We start from the raw sequence: 20305 nt of genomic DNA on the forward strand, positions 1-20305 counted from the left end.
GTTAAAAAGCACAAGTTGACAACTAAACAATATTTTTCTGACCAACAAAACATCAACTGAACTTCTTTGTGAAAGTGACACGCTTGTTAAGTATGTTATGCATACTTGAAATGTGACCTCTGCATTTAACCCATCCCAGTGAGTAGTGAAAGTCATTTTTAGGTCATTTCAGCTATTGTGCATGCACACAGGTTGGCAAGTGTCTCATGTGGATCTGTATAGAGACCCTCCCCTAGAGAATCGTCAGTCATTGAAGGAATAGTCTACTCATTTTCAATGTTGAAGTGTGTTGTTGCCTTGACTGGGAACTGTTGAGTCGTCCCTCTGTCATCTGTGTGTGTGCACGTGGGCACTGGGGCGCGCTGCTACGCTACGATAGCATTTAGCTTAGCCCCATTCATTCAATGGTACCATTTAGAGATAAAGTTAGAAGTGACCAAACACATCAACGTTTTTCCTATTTAAGACGAGTAGTTATACGAGCAAGTTTGGTGGTACAAAATAAAACACAGCGCTTTTCTAAGCGGATTTAAAAGAGTAACTATATTTTATGGCGTAATAGCACTTTTGGGAGTACTTCGACTCGCCTGAAAAGTCTGTTCCCCTTCTCACTCTCATAATGGGAGAGGGAGGGTGTTACTGCGCCGAGTCGAAGTACTCCCAAAAGTGCTATTACGCCATACAATATAGTTACTCTTTTAAATCCGCTTAGAAAAGCGCTATGTTTTATTTTGTACCACCAAACTTGCTCGTATAACTACTCGTCTTAAATAGGAAAAACGTTGATGTGTTTGGTCACTTCTAACTTTATCTCTAAATGGTACCATTGAATGAATGGGGCTAAGCTAAATGCTATCGTAGCGTAGCAGCGCGCTCCAGTGCTTACGTGCACACACACAGATGACAGAGGGATGATTCAACAGTTCTTAGTTAAGGTAATAACATATTTTAATATTGAAAATGAGTAGACTATTCCTTTAACCATTGATGATTGGTTCTTTTTACTGGAAGGCGGGACTTCCATAGCGAAGTGGATATGGGGACCATACTGAGCATTGCATTGTCCCCTATTCATAATAACAGCAGTGCCCGACCTTGTTATATCAAATATCTTTCAGTTTCAGTCCGAAACCTGTTTAAGGCTATTGAGTACTTCATTTGCTTAGAGAATAACCACAGCCAAGCCACATTTGCCTATTTTGAATAAAAAGCTAAACTCAACATTAATGCTGCCCTTTTTTTGGGCACCACGGGTATTTTTTCTGAAGCTTTTTTGTAGACAATTGACACTTATGTAGCAGGAAAGATCAATGACCTTGTAAACATATGAAAATTAAAAACAGAAGGGTAATGCATCAGGTTCAACCACTGTACACGAGCAACTATTTCAGTGTAACACAGTCATTACAGTTTCACAGAAAACATCAAGTTCTCCTGTAAAATACCATACGTGTTGTGAAAACAGTCTGAAAACCAAGTCGATCATGTGATATGGAAACGCGTTACATAACTACCCGTCAGGGATAGGTTTGCTGTCTTAAAGGAGAAATGGTCACATTATGAAACGAAAACCTTATCTGGGAATGACCTTGGTGACCAAAGACATATATCTGTAGCCTAGATTCATAATAAAAGTCAACATGACAAAACATTTGCAATGCCTTTACCTCTTTAACATTACAGATTTTTAAGAAAACCAATACATTTAAAAAAACGCATATGTTGTTGATTTATAATGTGCATGATTAGAGCAGGAAATATGTTATATTGACTTTCATGCATCACCTTGAGTGTGGTATTGTGAAATTACTCAACAATAGGATAACATGAGCCAAATCACCTGAGAAAGTCAGGACTCCTCCTCTATATAAAGGTAACATCTTACCTTGTGCACGCTCTTGGGGTTCTCCAGCCATGCAAAGTACATCTCCTCCACATAATTGGAGCTTGTCCCATTGAGAAAAGGCTCAGCAGTGACAGGGGCCGTGTAGCACCTAATGGGCTGAAACGTCCTTAGGGCCCCAGGTGCCACTGCTGTTTTGTGTTGTGGAAAACTGTGAGGGCTCTGAGAGGCTGTGAGCGGCCGCAGCCGTGCAGCACAAGTCCTTAAGCGATGCATCGCAGTCCGAAAAACAGCTCCACCGCCTCTCAGAAACCAACCGCAAGAAAACGCTGCTCCACGACAATGAATCCAAAAGCTTATTGAAACGTGCTGGTCCTCCTACTCCGGCGTGTTTGCTTGAGGTCCTGCCCGCTCCAGGAACTGAATGAACATCAACATATAGGGAACAAAACAGACATGTCAGTAAATATGTTTTGGCAGAAAATGCCAGGTTTTTACATATTATGTCACTGTTTAGTTTAAATGTTTTGTGTGGTTGTTCACGTTCCCTTAAATTATTCTGTTCCATCATATATGGATTGAGTCCATTCAATGTCAGTCTAAGCTCATTTTGTTTCAAGTTGCTTTGACATTTCAAGTAGTTTTATCTGTCTGTAGGACAAACGGTGATTACATGTGAAAAGTGTAATATGTATAATGCAGCACTAGTAGCTATTATGATTCTTGTCATTCTTCATCTGTGTGCTTTGTAGGCATATTTACTCAGTATATCATAAGAAACAGACCAAAGGTTACACCCATACACGTGTATTGACCTTCTTTAACCCATGACAAAGCTATATGCTTCTGTAATACATGTTGTTCTGTTATCTAAACCTCAATACAATTTATAGTGTATACACAGCTCAGAAAAGATGCTGTAAGTTACAAAGCAGTTGTTAAAGATCTGGGCCCATAACTGAAAGGTCAAAACCTGCAGGGTTGATTCATAAACTTGCACTACTGCGTTCTTGAGATTAAACTAGTCGTGCTGTATATCACTCTAGATGAAACACCTACTAAAACTGTACAATACAAATGTGTCCAAAATAAACAGTTGAGCTCAACTTTTCCTGACTGTCTAGTCAAGAGATAATCCTTCTTACCAAATGGCATTGAATAGCCATATACAGCAAAAGAGACACAAATAAATCATAAAATAATTGCTGGATCACATATAAACAAGAGTTTAATCTATTGGTAGTAGCATTGAATGCCTCAAAATAACGGATCACACCGGCTAGCTTCAGCTAACTCGAGCTAACAGCAAAAACTCTCAACAAAACTACTCGTCAAACCACTGTTTAAAAATCAAACATCCAGTAGAAAGAGACCATTGTAAATGATTAAAAAAACGATTTCAAATAACAAACATTGTTGTTATATCTATTTTAATAGTTTTCTCCTCAGTAACGTTACCGGTGAGCTTGCTGACAGAAGCAGAAGTGCCTCGCGAACGCCCGCCTCACTGACAGGAACATTAAAATGGTGCAAAAATGACTATGAAGCGATCAAATAGATACAACACTTACACTCAGCTCGTGAGATTCGGTTTCGTGTAAAAAACCTTATAAAATATGTAAGAGTGAGATATGAGCAGCAGCTGGATGCGTTTCGTCGAGCCTCGGATTCAGATAAATGAGTCGCTCGTTTCTAGGCAGCGCGCGTGCAGGAGCTCCCGCGCTGCGTCACTGTCTGACGTCAGCCGTACTGCACGAGGACCGCTACACTTTTTTAGAATGGAGATAATTCACACATTCACAGTTTAACAACATATTACTGTGGATTTTTTTGAACATTTAAAAACAATCATTTCATTTATACTTAAAGGGATAGTTCACCCCAAAATGAAAATTCTATCGTCATTATCAATCATTATGTTTTTTTCTATAAAATTTTGTTACAAACCTGCATACATTTTTTTTGTTCTGATGAACACGACAGAAGATATTTTGAGTAATATTTGTAACCACACCGGAGTACCATTCACTTCCAAAGTAGAAAAATATACTATGGAAGTAAATGGGGCTTATCAACGATTTGGTTACAAACATTCCGTAAAATATCTTTCTTCGTTGATCATCAAGAAATTTATACAGGTTTGGAACAACATGAGAGTGAGTCCATGATGAAAGAAATATATTTTTTGTGAACATGGTGATCATTTAATAGCCTATCACAATAAGGTAAGTTATTTACATTTTATACCATTATTTTTTTCAATTTCCCATGCTACCGCCATCACAGTACTTTTTATATAGACGGTTTCACAGTAACAACATAAACAAGGACGTAACTTCCGGTTAACTCCGCAAAGTTCTTTAAACGTAGTTTATTTATATAACAAGCAAAAAAACACACATAGATTACCTAGCAAACCAAAACATGTGTTATTTTCGACAAGGCATTTGTTTAGCAACTAGTCAGACCATTAAAAAAAAGAAACCGGAAGAAAAGTTTGGATCCAGATGTGTTTCGCGTCAGCGCGCGTGCATCCGATGAAACCGTCTATAAAACATTTTATTTATGTCTGCCAAAACTGTAATATTGCAATACTATAAAACTATACCATTAGCCGTTTGTGGACTAAACATAACATCTGGTAGAATCATAGAATCAACAACAACAGAGTCATTTTACAGTATTTTGGTTTTATAACAAGCAATAAGTTTAACAATAGGTTTAACCACTAGCCAAACCGATAAATAAATTCAGACCGGAAGTTCACTTTGGTTCAGGCGCGTAACCGCGACAACGCCCGTGCGTCTTGATGATATACCGTCTTTAACAAACTCCCCTCAAGACACACAAGCGCAACAATCGAAAGCTTTGTGGCTTACACAATTTATCTCTTGACCTTTGAACTCTTTTTATGGAGTATCTATGTCGATTTGTATTGAAACATAAGTTTAGTTGATTCTTGAAAAACATGAAATTGAAGATTAGATAGGTTTAATCATACTATTGATGATTCATTTTGGGCAAGGTACATAGACTGGCACAGCAGTAAAGTACTGTTTGCACTTTGATTGTAGGCTACATAAAGTTCTGCTGAAGTATACTTTGGCACTGCTGGTTTAATGTTAATCTAATCAGTTTCAGGGTGAACCTCTTGCTCATGAAGATAACACTTGTACTGTATATGTTATATATAGGCCAACTGTATGTCTGTATATGACCAGCATGTCAGAACAGTGTATTTCTTTAGTCAACTAATAACAGATTAAGAATTACATGAGTTTTGATGTTAGTCTTTTTATTGATAATACTGATAACATCTTACATTTCCTATAGAACACAGAAAGAGTGCACATTGGAAGAACAGATATGAATATTCATGAGAATAATTATGAGAATCTATTTTTCATAACCAAATAAAATCCACATCTCATTGCAGTATTTGAGATTATTTACAAAAAATCTGCTCTATTTGGGAGGGTTATTTAAAAAAAGTAAAGCTCAGATTTAAGCAAAAGATCTGAAAAAGGACACTGTGAGAAAATGTGAACACTACAAATAACTATTAGCTTGACATTGGTTAGAGCAGCTCACTCACTCGTAATGGTTTACACTACAGTAATGATAAAATCACTCACATTTGATCAGATCATCCTGGCTACTATTCTGAGAATAATCCTGTTCATTCCAGTGTCCATATATCTATTATGGCTTATGTTTCATTTACTAAACATTAAATCCATTCACTTTTAGTGCATGATCTTTTCATAAGCTGGTGTTTCCCCAGATAATGATGCAACTGCAAAGATACTTTCATTTCTGTTAAATCCTTATAGATCTTGTAATCCCTTTCATACTGTAACAAACAGTATTTTCATTGTGGTAAATAGCGCCATCTAAAGGGCATTTACGCTATAGTATCTGCAAAGCACAGAAGTCATTTGTTATGACACAAGTTATACATTGTTCGAGGTCCCTTTTGTAGTCTGGCATCCAAAAGCACAATGCAATTCTTAATAACACATGCATAACGTGACCTAATGTGAATGCAGTTATCACCCAATGTATTAAACACATTTTTTTTTCATTATTTCACATTTTATATGGGCTCAATCAACAACAACAAATGCCTTTACAAAAGCATGCCATACAATCAGAATAATAATACGTTTTACCATGATATATTATCATTAATAGCTATAGTCATCATTTTTAGACAAAAATAGTTATATGCACTTACAAAGCTCAAAAATATATAGAATCACCAGCATTCAGTAAAAAAAAAGAAAAAAAAAGAAAAAAATCACAAAAATGTAAATTTAGTAAAATTGAAGATCATGCAAATATCATTGCCACTTATCATAAGTTAACACTATGTAGCAGTAGTTTTACAACATATCCATTTTGCTAAACTTTTGTAATTGTAACTAAAACACACAAAAAATAGTAACATCATCGGTTTCTTGACATGCGGCTCGCATTTGCTGTTTTTACATGTGTTCGCTGCAGTGCATTCGTCATCATTTACATCAAGTTTCCCCTGCGACCAAAACTCAGGGTGTATTAAAACAAACTTCAAAAATAAAACATTTCAGAGTGAAAATAAATTCAACATTAAATACAAACTACTCCCCAATGAGCAGCCCCAACAAAGGGGTACTTTTTGAATGCAATATTTTGACAGGACATCAAAAACTAACAGTACCAGTTGTCAGGAAGCCCTCAAATCTAGCCAGACCCCCTTGTTCTCTTTAAATCAACAAACATGAGGTTCTTCATAAACTCTGCTACTGACAGAGTAACTTTCCATCTGTAGATAAAAGAAAAACAACATCTGCTGATCTTTTCAAGTCTACTGCCAATTCTCACTCAAACTGTGCGTTCAACACTTTTATATATTTATTGTTTTCACATTCGAAATGTCAGGTAGACATGCATCAAAGCAGTACCGTTGCAATGCACCAAACACACACACACAAAAGGAAAAAAACACAAAGATGACAAAACTGGCTTAATTACACCACATAAATAATACATAAGAAATTCAAAAACCTGCATATACAGAAAAAAAGCAAAACGACAAAAAATGATCGCTGTAGGTGCCTGAGTCGATGTGAATAACATGATTTTTCTGACAAAGCTAGAAACTTCTCCCAAACTTATCAATTAGGAAAATGCACAGGATGCTGATCACCATGGTAACTAAAGTGGCTATTTAAATCTCCTTATCTCTTTCAGATATACTTGCCTAGCAAACAGCAGCAAATTTAACTGCTTTGAGAATAAAGGCCCTTATAAAACAACACAACATGCATTATTCTCACAACTCTTCTCCTCACTCCTGCGAAATCCATTGACAAACAAGCTTATGTCATAGATCAGATTGAAAAACATCCTTCCAAAAACTTTTATTGTGTCTTTACGTCAATTAAGTAAACCGTAAACATACATCCCAACAATCTGACAGACCATCAATTCACTAACTTGTAACAAGACTTATATATAAAACTTCTCTGACCAGATCGGCACATAAACGGCTGGTCGCCATGCATGGGCCGAAGACATTAAGGAGGATACTGATACTGTTTATTCAATCACACTACAGTGAGATTTCGAGATAAATAGTGTAAAAGAAATCCTGTTTGGCAACCTGCAGATATACCAGAATGAGGCGAAACACAACAGTGCAATGATGTCAGCTGCCTCAAAGAGCATGATGGATAAAACATCACGAGTCAGTGCCATTTAAAAACAGCAGGTAACACAAATACTGATTACGGTGACCAAAAACCCTTCCCATCAACACATGTCCTGTTACCTTCCTTTAAGATCAGCCAAAAGTCAGAAAATCCATGCTTAAAAAAGTTATTAACAACAGAACGGTTACATCAACATAAGTAATTCGACCATCAAATATACAATCTCAATAGAACAACAGCGATACTAAGAATTCTGACATAAGTAATCATAATAATTGTAGTAACAATAATAAATACAATTAATATAATAATAACATTTTATTCAAACGTGATCTACTGTATTTAGTGCACGGGCGCAGGGGGCGTAAGGCCAGTGAGGACAAAAGTGGAGCGCAAAGGATTGTGGGGGAATAAAGGCAATCGTGCAGGTTATAATTCTAGGTGAAAACCTGAAGTCTATGATTGCTCTTGATGATTGATGTGTGCGGTGTTGTTCTTGCGTATGTAATAAGTCTTGGCTTTAAGATAATTGGTAGCGTGCTGGGCTGAGCTGGAGTCAGAATTGCAGGGTGTGATGGTGTCTGGATGTTTTATTGAGAGCAGCACGGTAGACAGAGAGAACTGGTGGTTCGCATGCAGTGGAGGACGGCTGTGTCCAGAGTTGGATAGCTGGATATTTCAGAGCGCTCCGACGCTGGACCCCTGCGACCATCCTATAAGTTGTCCCTGTCCTTCACCTCCATTAGGGGCCCTCATACATCCATACCATGGCTCCTCTGAAATACAAAAACACAGCAATAAAAGTTAGTTTCTTTGCAAGGATTTATAGGTTCACTGATACTATATGGATATTATTACTGACTGTAAGTTGTTTTTAACTGTGGCAAAACTTTTTATATCCAAAATGAGTGTGCACGCTTGATTTTAGTGAACTTTTTTAATTTTCAACATAAAACCCATAAGAATGAAATATTACACATGAGATCTCAATTATTTCCCCTGATGTCAGTGAGATTCAATGGAGAGGAAATATCAGAAATCTCACAAAAGTCTCACTGCAAAAAAATGACTTAGTATTTTTAGTAAATTATCTAAAAAAATTCTTAAAGGTGCAGTGTGTACATTTTAGCGGCATCTAGTGGTAAAGTTGCGAATTGCAACCAACGGCTTAGTCCACTGCTCATCCCTCACTTTTGAAACACACAGAGAAGCTACGGTAGCTGCCACCGGACAAACATGTCATAGTCTGAGACAACTTAGTAAAAAAAATTGTCCGTTAGAAAAATGGCAGCACAAAATGGCGACTTCCATGTAAGGGGACCCTTGTGTATGTAGATGAAAAGGTCTCATTCTAAGATAATAATCACATAACGGTTCATTATGAAAGGTCTTTATACACCCCTGATAATATAGTTTTGTATATTATTTTGCATTTCTGTCAAAAGATCCTTCTAAAAATTACACACTGCACCTTTAAATTAAGATGTATTTTCTTGATGAGCAAAATGACCTAGGAAAAAAGTCTAGTTTTTAGTTTTTCATAAACACTTAATTCAAGAAAAATGTTCTTATTCCATTGGCAGATTTTTTTTGCTTGTTTAAAGCACAAATTAACTTTTTTTCTTATTTTCCATAATTTAAGAATGATTAGATAATCTTGAACATTTTTCTTAAACACTAAATTCACGAAAAATTTAAGAAAAATTTGCTTACCCCATTGGCAGAATTATTTGCTTGTTTTATACACAAAATCACTTAAATTTGATATTTTTGGTCTAAAAACTAAGCTTATTTTCTAGGGTCGTTTTGCTCATCAAGAAAAAGCAAGATAATACAATTTTTTTTCTTGAAAATCATTTCTTGCAGTGCATTTAAAGTTTTAGAAGACAATGTCAGGCAAATCTCAGTAATCTCACAAAAGTCTCACTGCAAAAAAATTACCTTCTTTACTTAGAAGTTTTGTTTTGTTTTATGTAAAATTATCTAAAAAATTCTTAAATTAAGATGTATTTTCTTAATGAGCAAAATTACCTAAGAAATTAAGTCTAGTTTTAAGACAAAAATATATAATTTGAGTGAATTTGTGCTTAAAACAAGCACAAAAATCTGCCTATGAAGCAAGAAAAAAAAGTAAAATCTTAAAAATTTTATTACCCCAGATTGGCAGATTTTTTTGGCTTGTTTTAAGCACAAATTCACTTAAATTGTTTTTTTTTTCCTTAAAACTAGACTTATTTTCTTAGGTCATTTTGCTCATCAAGAAAATACATCTTGATTTTAATTTTTTTTAATATTTGTACTAAAAAACAAGACAAAACACTATATAAAAAAGTCATTTTTTCTTGTGTAATCCAATTCTCAAATTGGGGTCGCGAGACGGTGCTGGGGGCCCCAGTTTTATAACATTTTATAAAATACATTTATTTATTATAAATTCTGTATACTTAAACCTAAAATAAGGTTACTAACCAAAGCACTACATTGTATCATTTATTATGTTTTTTTTAATTCAAATTCTAAGTTTGAGATTTGGCCACATGCCAAAAAGTTTGAGAATCACTGTCTTAATCAGTTTATTTTTTATTTCTCATAAGTAATTTGAACATAAATTGATCTGAGATTAAGTTGATACTTAAATAAAACACAAGTGAAAAAATCAAATCTCCTGAGCTATAAAAGAGCAACTTTTGAGCTATAAAAGGTCCCCCGAAAAAGTACCCTAATGTGCAGATCCATTTTCACACCTTAACTAATTATAAATCCTGATATAGATCTTGGCTATTTAGACATCCAGATTCACACCTTCACTGGAGAGGAGCGGCCGGTGCGCCAGAGCAGTGGAAATGAACATTCTGCCATTTAGATTCGCGGCGGTGCCACACACGGGTCTCTTCTGATTGGCTGCTGCGCGGCCGTCCCTGCCCATCTACAAACTGGGTGAGGCGGATGTATGCGATGCAGGCGGCATCTTCTCCGATCAGGTGCACGTGAGGATTTAGGATGGTGGTATGGATGGGCTTACTGTTCTTAGACAGCACTGTAAAGAAACACAACAGCATCAATCGATTCTGCAGTCCTTAGATCACACATAAATGATATATTTTCTGGTAATTATGATCACCTACAGTTATCAAAATAAAATCTATGGAAGTCCATGCCCTCAACCAGGTTCCCCAAAGCCTCAGGTTCAAAGGAGGTCAATCCAGGGTCACAGATTTTCCTGGAACAACAAGCGTACTTGTTTGCTATTGGTTGAAATGATTGTTAGGACAGGAACATACTCTTACCTTTACCTTTAAATAACTGTGCCATTAAAATACATTATTTGTGAAATTCTAGCCTGCATACTTCTAAGTGATTTGTCTTTATGTATTTGTCTTACACATAAAAGGAAACATAATGTAACTTACGCATATGCCTCAAAGTCACCATTATTGATGGCTTCTATCAGCTGTTCTGTAATCTTGATAATCTCTTGCTTGCGAGCTGTAATGGAAAATACACAAGTGGACAATTCAAGTTAAATTATCTCACCAAATTACACTGAAAACTGTCAGGTAGTTAGAAATTGGACAATTTAGTTCATGTCTATAGGCTTTGAGATGATCTACTGTATATGCTATTGATTTATTTAGAAAAGTTAGGAAGATAAACTATTGTGAAATAAACAGTATTAAAAATCGATGCAGGTGCATACATGTCACAAATATATACAGCCGCGAAAAAACTTAAGAGACCACTCCAGTTTTGACCATTTCAGTCCAGCATCTGTTGAATTTTAACAGCAAATGTAAAAGACTGAGAGCATGACAAATGTGACTTTTTATTTCAGAGTTTTCCCTAAAATACATGTAAAAACATTTGAAATTTGTTGTTGACAAACAGTGTTGGGGTAACAAATTACAAGTAACGTGCATTACGTAATAATATTACTTTTCTGAAGTAACGAGTAAAGTAACGCAATTTTTTAATGTATTTATGTACACATAGTGTATTTATGTACACATAAATATTTGAGTTACTTTTTAAAAAAAAGTAATGCAAGTTACTTTTTTAGTTTAATTAATTTGATAAAAAATTATGTACTGAATTAAACTAAACGTAGAACATCGGTAAGCTGACAAGATGACACAACCCACACACTTCTTATGTCTAGGGCCGCAAAATGATTAGTCGCGACTAATCGTTTGCAGAATAAAAGTTTTTGTTTATATCTTATATATATATGTGTGTGTACTGTGTATAATAATTATATGTATATAAATACACACACATGCATGTACAATTTAATAAACATTTATTTATATAGTAAGTATTTATAATTTTATATAATATAAATTATAAATAATTATAAAACATTAACACATGTAAATATTTCTTAAATATATATACACTTGTATCTGTGTGTATTAATACATACATAATTATTAAACACAATGCACACAAATAAACAAAAACGTAATCTGCAAACGATTAGTGCGATTAAGTAACGTGCATTACGTAATAATATTACTTTTCTGAAGTAACGAGTAAAGTAACGCATTTTTTTAAATGTACACATTAATATCTGAGTTACTTTAAAAGTAATGCAAGTTACTTTTGTAGTTTAATTAATTTGATAAAAAATATGTACTGAATTAAACTAAACGTAGTCACATTATATGCCAACTGTTGGAGTCAGGAACTGAGATGGCAGGCCATAGCTTGACTATTTTGTCATGAAATATGCCATTTTTGAATGCAGAACACCTGCAAGCCATTAAAGAGATCAAGCCTCAACCAAGAAAAAGTAACGCAAAAGTAACTAAAAAGTAATATAAGCATTACTTTCCATGAAAAGTAACTAAGTAATGCAATTAGTTACTTTTTTGGGGAGTAACTTAATTTGAACTTGTTTCCTCTGCATAACCTGATGTTTTGCCCATTTCAGTTTTCAATAAATAAATGCAAATAAAAACATAATTTTAATTTAGAATTTGGCAGAAATGTCGTCGGTAGTTACAGAATATTTAACTTTTTATGTGTCTGTATTTTGCCGACCAACAATAGCAAATTATAATTCTTTTGGTTGTATTATAAAGATATACCAAATGCATTTTAAAAATATAGACTGACAAAGCCATTGCAAACTGTTCCTCCAAGTTATGTCTGACAAAAACGACAAACCCTGTCACATGGCCTAAGATGTTTAGGACATGAGCTCTACCAAAGGACTTACCTGGTTTCGCAGTCATGTTCTCCAATCTAGACCATCCGTACTTCCTCAACTCTCTGACTAAACTGAACTAAACTTTACATCTCTTCTGAAGTTTGCACCTTCACCTTCAGTTAACTTATGAGAACACATCCACACTTTCCTTATCTAATCAACATATGAATAAAGTTTGTTATAATCAACCATAAATCCGATGGATTCTGAATGAGCTATTACTGGAATTACTAATTTCCTCATCTTCTTCTGTCTGCACGGAGTTTGCCGGGTTCAGGAAGCTATTCCTGGCCGCTCGGATAAGATGTTCTCCTGGCTGTTTTCTCGCCCTCCTCCGCTCTCAAACTCTCCCCCCTCTCTTTCCTTCCCTTCACAGCTTCATGCTCCACTTTAGATGAGCTTGACACGTCCTTCAGCTTTTCCTTGCCAATCTGACACCACAGGTCTGATGTAGTGTTATGCATGATTGAGGTATCAGACTCAACAAATGTTTTCCCCTTCCTGTGTTTCATGACATTGAAACCAGCATATAGGTATGGAAGTGTAATCACAAAAGCAAAGTCTGTCAAAAAGTCTGCCAACCGGAAGGTGTCACTTATGGCACTGAATGATATGCTCTTATCAGAAACAAAAGTTTTTCCGTTTACTTTTAAACATCGTGTATCCGAATTTTAGAAAGCTCTTAGAAAAATTAAACAAGAAACATCGGTGAGCTGACAAGATAACACAACCCACAAACTTCTTATGTCTAGGGCAGCAAAACGATTAATCGCGACTAATCATTTGCAGAATAAAAGTTTTTGTTTATATCATATCTGTGTGTACTGTGTGTAATTATCATGTGTATATAAATACACACAAATGCATGTATCATTTAATAAACATCTTTTTATATATTAACACTTTCCCCGCCATTGACGAGATATCTCGTCATTTAAGAGAAAACTTCCCTAATTTATAAAAAAAACTGAAGCAAAACATTATTTATAAAATTTACACTGCGTTTGTTTTGATAATCATTCTAAATCTGATCTCTGAACAAAATTCCTTCACAAAAATTTGTTTATAAGCAGAGAAAAAAATATAGATAGGATCAAATGTTTTTTCCCATTTTGTGTTTGTGTTTGTTTGAAAGCAGAGGGTCTGTTCCTTCATTTAATAAATTTGTATGTTTATATATAAAATTTTCCTGGAAATGTTATTTTTTTGCTTTTGTACAAATCACAAAAAATGTTGTGGGCAACTTTTCAAAAAAGGCTGGCGGGAAATAAGTTGCATATTTTTTATTTTATATAATATAAATTATATATAAAAATAAAAATGTATAAACACATGTAAAAATGTATATATACTTACATCTGTGTGTATTTATATATACATTATTATTATACACAGTACACACACATATGTGATGCAAACAAAAACTTGTATTCTGCAAACGATTAGTCGCGATTAATCGTTTTGCAACTTATATCTGTTACTTCTAATACATGGAAACCTATATGTGCAGATCATAGCATGGTCAAAGGTCGGATCAGGTTTGTGTTAGTAGGAATTAGGTCCAGTCAATACTATGTGATATAGCATTGAAGTTATTTCACAAACTCATGAACCATGCAAGCAAACACAGATAGCTCCAGTATGACTGACTAGCTTTATGCAATATACTGGAGTTAGGATGCATAATTTTTAATTAGTACTTAATTAGAAGTATAGTTTTGTTTGTTTTACTGGTGTGCACTGCAATGTGAAGTCAAAATAGTCAAAAGGTGATTAATTCGTACACGCAACTCTAGCACTCAGCAGGCTGTACTCACTCGGCGCTGACACAGAGAGGCCAGAAGGGGGCGGAGTCAGGGAATAAGAGGGCTGGGGAGGAGGGGCAGAGGTTCGAGAAGAAGTCGAATCCGCTTGTGGTTGTGGGGCGGGTGAGCGACCCAAGCCGCTCACCAGATCTGTGAACCGGGCTGAGCGAGTCGGAAACGGGAGAAATACATTGACCGTAAAGGGAAATGAGGAGAGACAGATGAGAGTAGCACCAGACAAACAGATGACAAATGACAAGATGCAAAAGAGTGCCGTCTGACTGATGGGTTGTGAATCAATAACAGGTGCACACAGGCGATGCTTGGACCAACAGACATGCTTTGAATGAATTTTTTAAAATTAAATAAATATACTTAATATATTTGCACCAGAACCTGTGCATGAGCCTGTACATGGTTTGGGGGCTAAGGCCTGCAGGGGGCGCTCTACTCACTTTGCGTTACAGGGTTGTGTGGAGGAGAGGGAGCGGAACGGCTGATGGGTTCGCTGTCAGGTATGGCTGCAGGTCCCGAACCCCTGCGTGGGCAGCCCAGGACATCGCTCAGCTTGGAGGCTGGATATACGTAGGGAGGTAATAATGACTGAGGAGGGAATCTGACGATAGAGATCGAAGGCATGTTTGACCAATCTCATGCAGCTCAAGCGGCTGTAGAGAGCTTTACGTGCAGGTGCAAGTGTATGCCAATGCATCTTTGACTGTGCTTTACAGAAATAACATAATATGGGTTTGGAATAACAAGATAGCGAGTGAATACTGACAATTGAACTATTTAAGCATCTTGCACAAAGGATCAAGCCATTGGTCTTTAGCCTCAACTAGTACATCAAAGCACCACAGTAAGATGATTAATAAAGCAGAAAGCAGCTAGGGCTGTGAAGGTTGTCATAACCACCGCACCAACGTGGTGATGCAGTGCCATTCTGGGGTTAAAGTGCATTGTGCACGTTATAAACTATGAAAAAGATTAAGTCAATCTGGCCGAGATGTCTTCGAGTTATCACTTTCTTAACATTTCGCATCTAAAACAACGTGACCGCTTCACTTTCCTCCTCCTTTTAAAGCGCTTGGGTGCTATAGGGCATTTACCGTTGCTAATTAACCTAAGCATTGCTTGACGTTGTGACAAGCACGCATCAGCGGAAAAAGAAATCACTATGACATGCACTTTTGTTAAAAAACATATATCTGATCCTCGTTTTTTTATATTTTAAAATATATGTATGCATTATATACACTCACCTAAAGGATTATTAGGAACACCTGTTCAATTTCTCATTAATGCAATTATCTAATCAACCAATCATATGGCAGTTGCTTCAATGCATTTAGGGGTGTGGTCCTGGTCAAGACAATCTCCTAAACTTCAAACTGAATGTCAGAATGGGAAAGAAAGGTGATTTAAGCAATTTTGAGCATGGCATGGTTGTTGGTGCCAGACGGGCCGGTCTGAGTATTTCACAATTTGCTCAGTTACTGGGATTTTCACGCACAACCATTTCTAGGGTTTACAAAGAATGGTGTGAAAAGGAAAAACATCCAGTATGCGACAGTCCTGTGGGCGAAAATGCCTTGTTGATGGTAAAGGTCAGAGGAGAATGAGCCGACTGATTCAAGCTGATAGAAGAGCAATTTTACTAAAATAACCACTCGTTACAACCGAGGTATGCAGCAAAGCATTTGTGAAGCCACAACACGCACAACCTTGAGGCGGATGGGCTACAACAGCAGAAGACCCCACCGGGGACCAAGAGGCTACAATTTGCACGAGCTCACCAAAATTGGACAGTTGAAGACTGGAAAAATGTTGCCTGGTCTGATGAGTCTCGATTTCTGTTGAGACATTCAGAAGGTAGGCTCAGAATTTGGGGTAAACAGAATGAGAACATGGATCCATCATGCCTTGTTACCACTATGTAGGCTGGTGGTGGTGGTGTAATGGTGTTGGGGATGTTTTCTTGGCACACTTTAGGCCCCTTAGTGCCAATTGGGCATTGTTTAAATGCCACAGCCTACCTGAGCATTGTTTCTGACCATGTCCATCCCTTTATGACCACCATGTACCCATCCTCTGATGGCTACTTCCAGCAGGATAATGCATCATGTCACCAAGCTCGAATCATTTCAAATTGGTTTCTTGAACATGACAATGAGTTCACTGTACTAAAATGACCCCCATAGTCACCAGATCTCAACCCAATAGAGCATCTTTGGGATGTTGTGGAATAGGAGCTTCGTGCCCTGGATGTGCATCCCACAAATCTCCATCAACTGCAAGATGCTCTCCTATCAATATGGGCCAACATTTCTAAAGAATGCTTTCAGCACCTTGTTGAATCAATGCCACGTAGAATTAAATCAGTTCTGAAGGCGAAAGGAGGTCAAACACTGTATAATTATGGTGTTCCTAATAATCCTTTAGGTGAGTGTATAAGCCCATATGCATCAATGTGCGCATGCACATAAGAGCATGCATGCGTGCACGCCCACACACACATTCTATAACTACCGCGGTGAACTGGTGCATTAAAAACTGCCACCGTCACTGCCCTTAACGCAGCCAGGAGCATCTCTTAGCTTCTTATTATTACTCATATCCTTGTTTATCTCGCAACCTTCTGTTTGTAAGTTAGTAATGGTTAAAAGATGCAGTGCAGACCAAACCAAACGTGCACAGATCAGCTATTCTTACAGAAGATGGAAGGGGCGGAGCCCAGAGTTGATTGACTGACTTCAGATGGGGCTTTAACTGAACTGCTATCTAGGGTTTTCCCTATTGAATGAGAAGGAGAGGATGAGAACATACAATATTACTGAGAAAGAAGGGAAGGGTCGAAACATTTACAGGAAGGTTAAACATTCACTCGTCACTTTTACAGACGCACAATAAGCACACAATGAATAAAATCATTTATGCAAGGTGAACTGACATTGAACACACATTAGGCTTGCACACAGACACACACAGGGACTCAGCCCACATCTTTCTTGTTCCTATAGTTAAAAATACAATCAAGGTGCCTTTGCGGCGTTCCCAAATGAATCTCCCAGAAGAACAAGATAAAGGCAGAATTACATGAACACGGAAACTAAGGAATTCAGAGAAAGTCGACCGGCCTGCCTATCCTCATATGTTAGCACGATCAAGTTGGTCTACTGACTACTTTAGGGGAAACCAATTGACATTATTCAGTGCCCACCAAAACTTTGGCTTTCCCGAGTGAAAGATACTACGAATGTTTTTGCATGTTTTTTAGAAGGTTTTCATTTGTATAGACAAAATCGCTTTAGGAGAAACCACCAAACATACATTTGACATCTTCGTCCTCAATTGTGGTGTTGCTGCTGTCTGAAGATTCCTGCAGGACAGACAAAACCAATTACTGACTGATCTCACTTTCCAAACACACACACGCACACAAACAACACATCACGTATTCAACGCACCGTCACCAACTTCAATAAAACACAACCAATACTACTACTGAGATGAATGTAATGTCACCACAAATGGAGTCAGACATAATACACTGAATGACATCGCAGTGTTCGCGGTCTGATCTCAGCTTTAGATCCACATGAGAAGAATTCATCTCGAGCTGCTTCTCCCATCAGCCACCTGGTGAGGCTGTGACACCGACTGAACGCTGCTTCTCAATGATTTATGTGCATCTCCACTTCTCTGTACCAGGTGGCAGCACAGAGATCTTACAGCTGGCATTTCTTTACGCACCCTGCTTTGCATATGCATGTGCCACCCACATGCTAAACACACATTTAAGAACTTGTATTAAAAATGCATATGCTTTTAGACTGAGCACCCATCCAACTGGTGGTATCTGTCTACCTGCAGATAACTAAACCATCAGACTGACTCAAGGATGAACATTCACCTACCTATAATAATTTTATATGAAACTTTCTTAGATCACTGATCACTTAACCATCTAAATCTGTGAAAGCTACTTGTACTGAGTACACCTTCAAAAGAGATCACTGGCACCGAACAACGAACCAAATTCATATCACTTTTAACTTTCAAAAAACCCTTTCCTCTTTGTCTCAATCTGAGGACATGAAACCAGAACATCTCGCCTGCATCACAGAATCAAGAAACTGCTAGCAACAGAAGACAGGAGCAGAGAGAGGAAGAGAAAGAGAGGGAGATGAGTATGAAAGACAGAGGATGAGAGAGGATGTACCTTGATCCCAACCACGGGGTTATGGATAACAGTGGTCTGAGGTTCCTACAGAGAGAAATAAAGAGAAGAAAACCAGAGAAAGAGAGAACAAAGAGAAGCCAAATGAGATGGAGGTGACAGATGGCGAGAATAAAACCAGAAGATTTGTGTTAGCCGAAGGAGATAAGAGAGAGATGGAGAGAGAAACCGCTGAGCTCTTACATAGTCAGAAGGACAGGTTAAGAAGTTGATGGAGGATATTAGTTGAAGATATAGCGGCCTGGTTAAAGGCAGATCACATATCTGATTCAAGTATAAATAAGGAGCTTGTTGGACGTACAATTTCTAAAGATTTAGTGCATACACTGTAAAAGTAAAAATTGGATCAACTTAAAAAAAAATACTTTAATTGGTAATGCCAAAAAATTTTTTTTTTTACTTTACATTTTCTAACTTTAAATAAAAAATAAGTTGAAAATGTTTAATTTTTTTAAGGTGTTAAAGCAATTAAAGCATTTTTTTTATTTCACTTTCAATTTTTCACCTCAAGTGAGAAAATAAGTTTATGAATTTTTTAGGCGTTACCAATAGTTTTTTAAGTAGAGCAGATTTCACTTTTTTTATATTCTAACATTGTACATAAATGTGAATTGTTGTCTTTTTCAAAGTGACTCATCAGAAGTGAGGTGGTGTTCAATTTTGAAGCTTTTGTGAAAATGTCTTATCTTTGAACAGATAAAACAAAGCTTTGTTTAATTGACAGCTAAAAAAACAGCTAAAACCAGCGTAAGCTGGTGAGCTGGTTTAAGATGGTCTCCCAGCTTGGTATTAGCTAGTTTTAATGGTGTAGCAAGCTGTTTTAGCTGTGTTTTGTATCTGGACTTAGCCGGTCAGGCTGGAAGACCAGCTGATCCAATAGCAACTAGCTACTGCCACCTAAAACCATGCTTTAAGCGTATGCTGGTCTTAGCTGGATCTTTCAGTAGGGATCAAGCAGTGCAGTTAAGCTTTTAAGATGATGTTAAAATAGATCTACAGTAATGCTATTGTGGGACATAAAAAATACATTTTGCTAATAATGTTAGGTTTTCATGATCTAACACTCAAAACAAATGCTGGGTTATTTCAACCCTCGGCTGGATAGAATATGGACAAAACTCTTAGGTTGAATCAATCTAGAAAATCTCCATATTTAACCCAACCATAAGGTAAATGGACAGCGACTTTTGTTGCAGCTTGAGACTTGGTCCCTTTTTGAAATTTACTTTAGCAAGCGGAAATGCGTATGATGAAATACGAAATTTTTTAACATAAGGTAGGTAGTAGACCAATCACAGCGTTTGCAGTCAATGTAGAGTTTACGCACTGTTACATTTTTGGAGAGGTGCGCACGGTCTTTGGGTAGGTCTGACGTAGAAGTATAAACAGGTTTTAGACTTATGTTTAAATATAATATTATATAAAAATGCATAAATCAGTCCTATGTATGACAAAAAATGAACTAGGGATGCACCGAATCCAGGATTCGGTTTCGGCCGAATACTGGGCTTT

At 36.8% G+C, this 20305-nt stretch overlaps 2 protein-coding genes across 40 annotated transcripts in view; both read right to left on the bottom strand.

The window, feature by feature from the left end:
* The window catches only part of ogdhb (oxoglutarate dehydrogenase b), a 24013-nt gene extending 18394 nt beyond the window's left edge, over nt 1-5619 (bottom strand). For 2 of the 5 annotated variants that reach the window (XM_055207600.2, XM_055207604.2), the window contains exons 1-2: nt 3415-3573; nt 1886-2263 (exon numbers count right to left, since the gene is read on the bottom strand). In XM_055207600.2, the coding sequence (XP_055063575.1) occupies nt 1886-2119 (234 nt within the window). In that variant the 5' untranslated portion in view covers nt 2120-2263; nt 3415-3573. Of the gene's footprint in view, nt 1-1885; nt 2264-3301; nt 3574-5478 lie in introns of those variants that run through there. The other 3 variants (XM_073874551.1, XM_055207601.2, XM_055207603.2) reach the window with 3 other exon arrangements.
* camk2b2 (calcium/calmodulin-dependent protein kinase (CaM kinase) II beta 2) overlaps nt 5118-20305 on the bottom strand; it is a 63953-nt gene continuing 48765 nt past the window's right edge. For 18 of the 35 annotated variants that reach the window (XM_073874562.1, XM_073874559.1, XM_073874556.1 and 15 more), the window contains 8 exons: nt 17884-17932; nt 17266-17346; nt 15009-15128; nt 14566-14715; nt 10950-11025; nt 10665-10759; nt 10342-10576; nt 5118-8315 (listed from right to left, as the gene is read on the bottom strand). In XM_073874562.1, the coding sequence (XP_073730663.1) occupies nt 10344-10576; nt 10665-10759; nt 10950-11025; nt 14566-14715; nt 15009-15128; nt 17266-17346; nt 17884-17932 (804 nt within the window). In that variant the 3' untranslated portion in view covers nt 5118-8315; nt 10342-10343. Of the gene's footprint in view, nt 8316-10341; nt 10577-10664; nt 10760-10949; nt 11026-14565; nt 14716-15008; nt 15129-17265; nt 17347-17883; nt 17933-18775; nt 18821-20305 lie in introns of all 35 variants that reach the window. The other 17 variants (XM_055207582.2, XM_055207599.2, XM_073874565.1 and 14 more) reach the window with 5 other exon arrangements.

This window comes from Misgurnus anguillicaudatus, chromosome 12, assembly GCF_027580225.2.
Source record: "Misgurnus anguillicaudatus chromosome 12, ASM2758022v2, whole genome shotgun sequence".
NCBI lineage: Eukaryota > Metazoa > Chordata > Actinopteri > Cypriniformes > Cobitidae > Misgurnus > Misgurnus anguillicaudatus.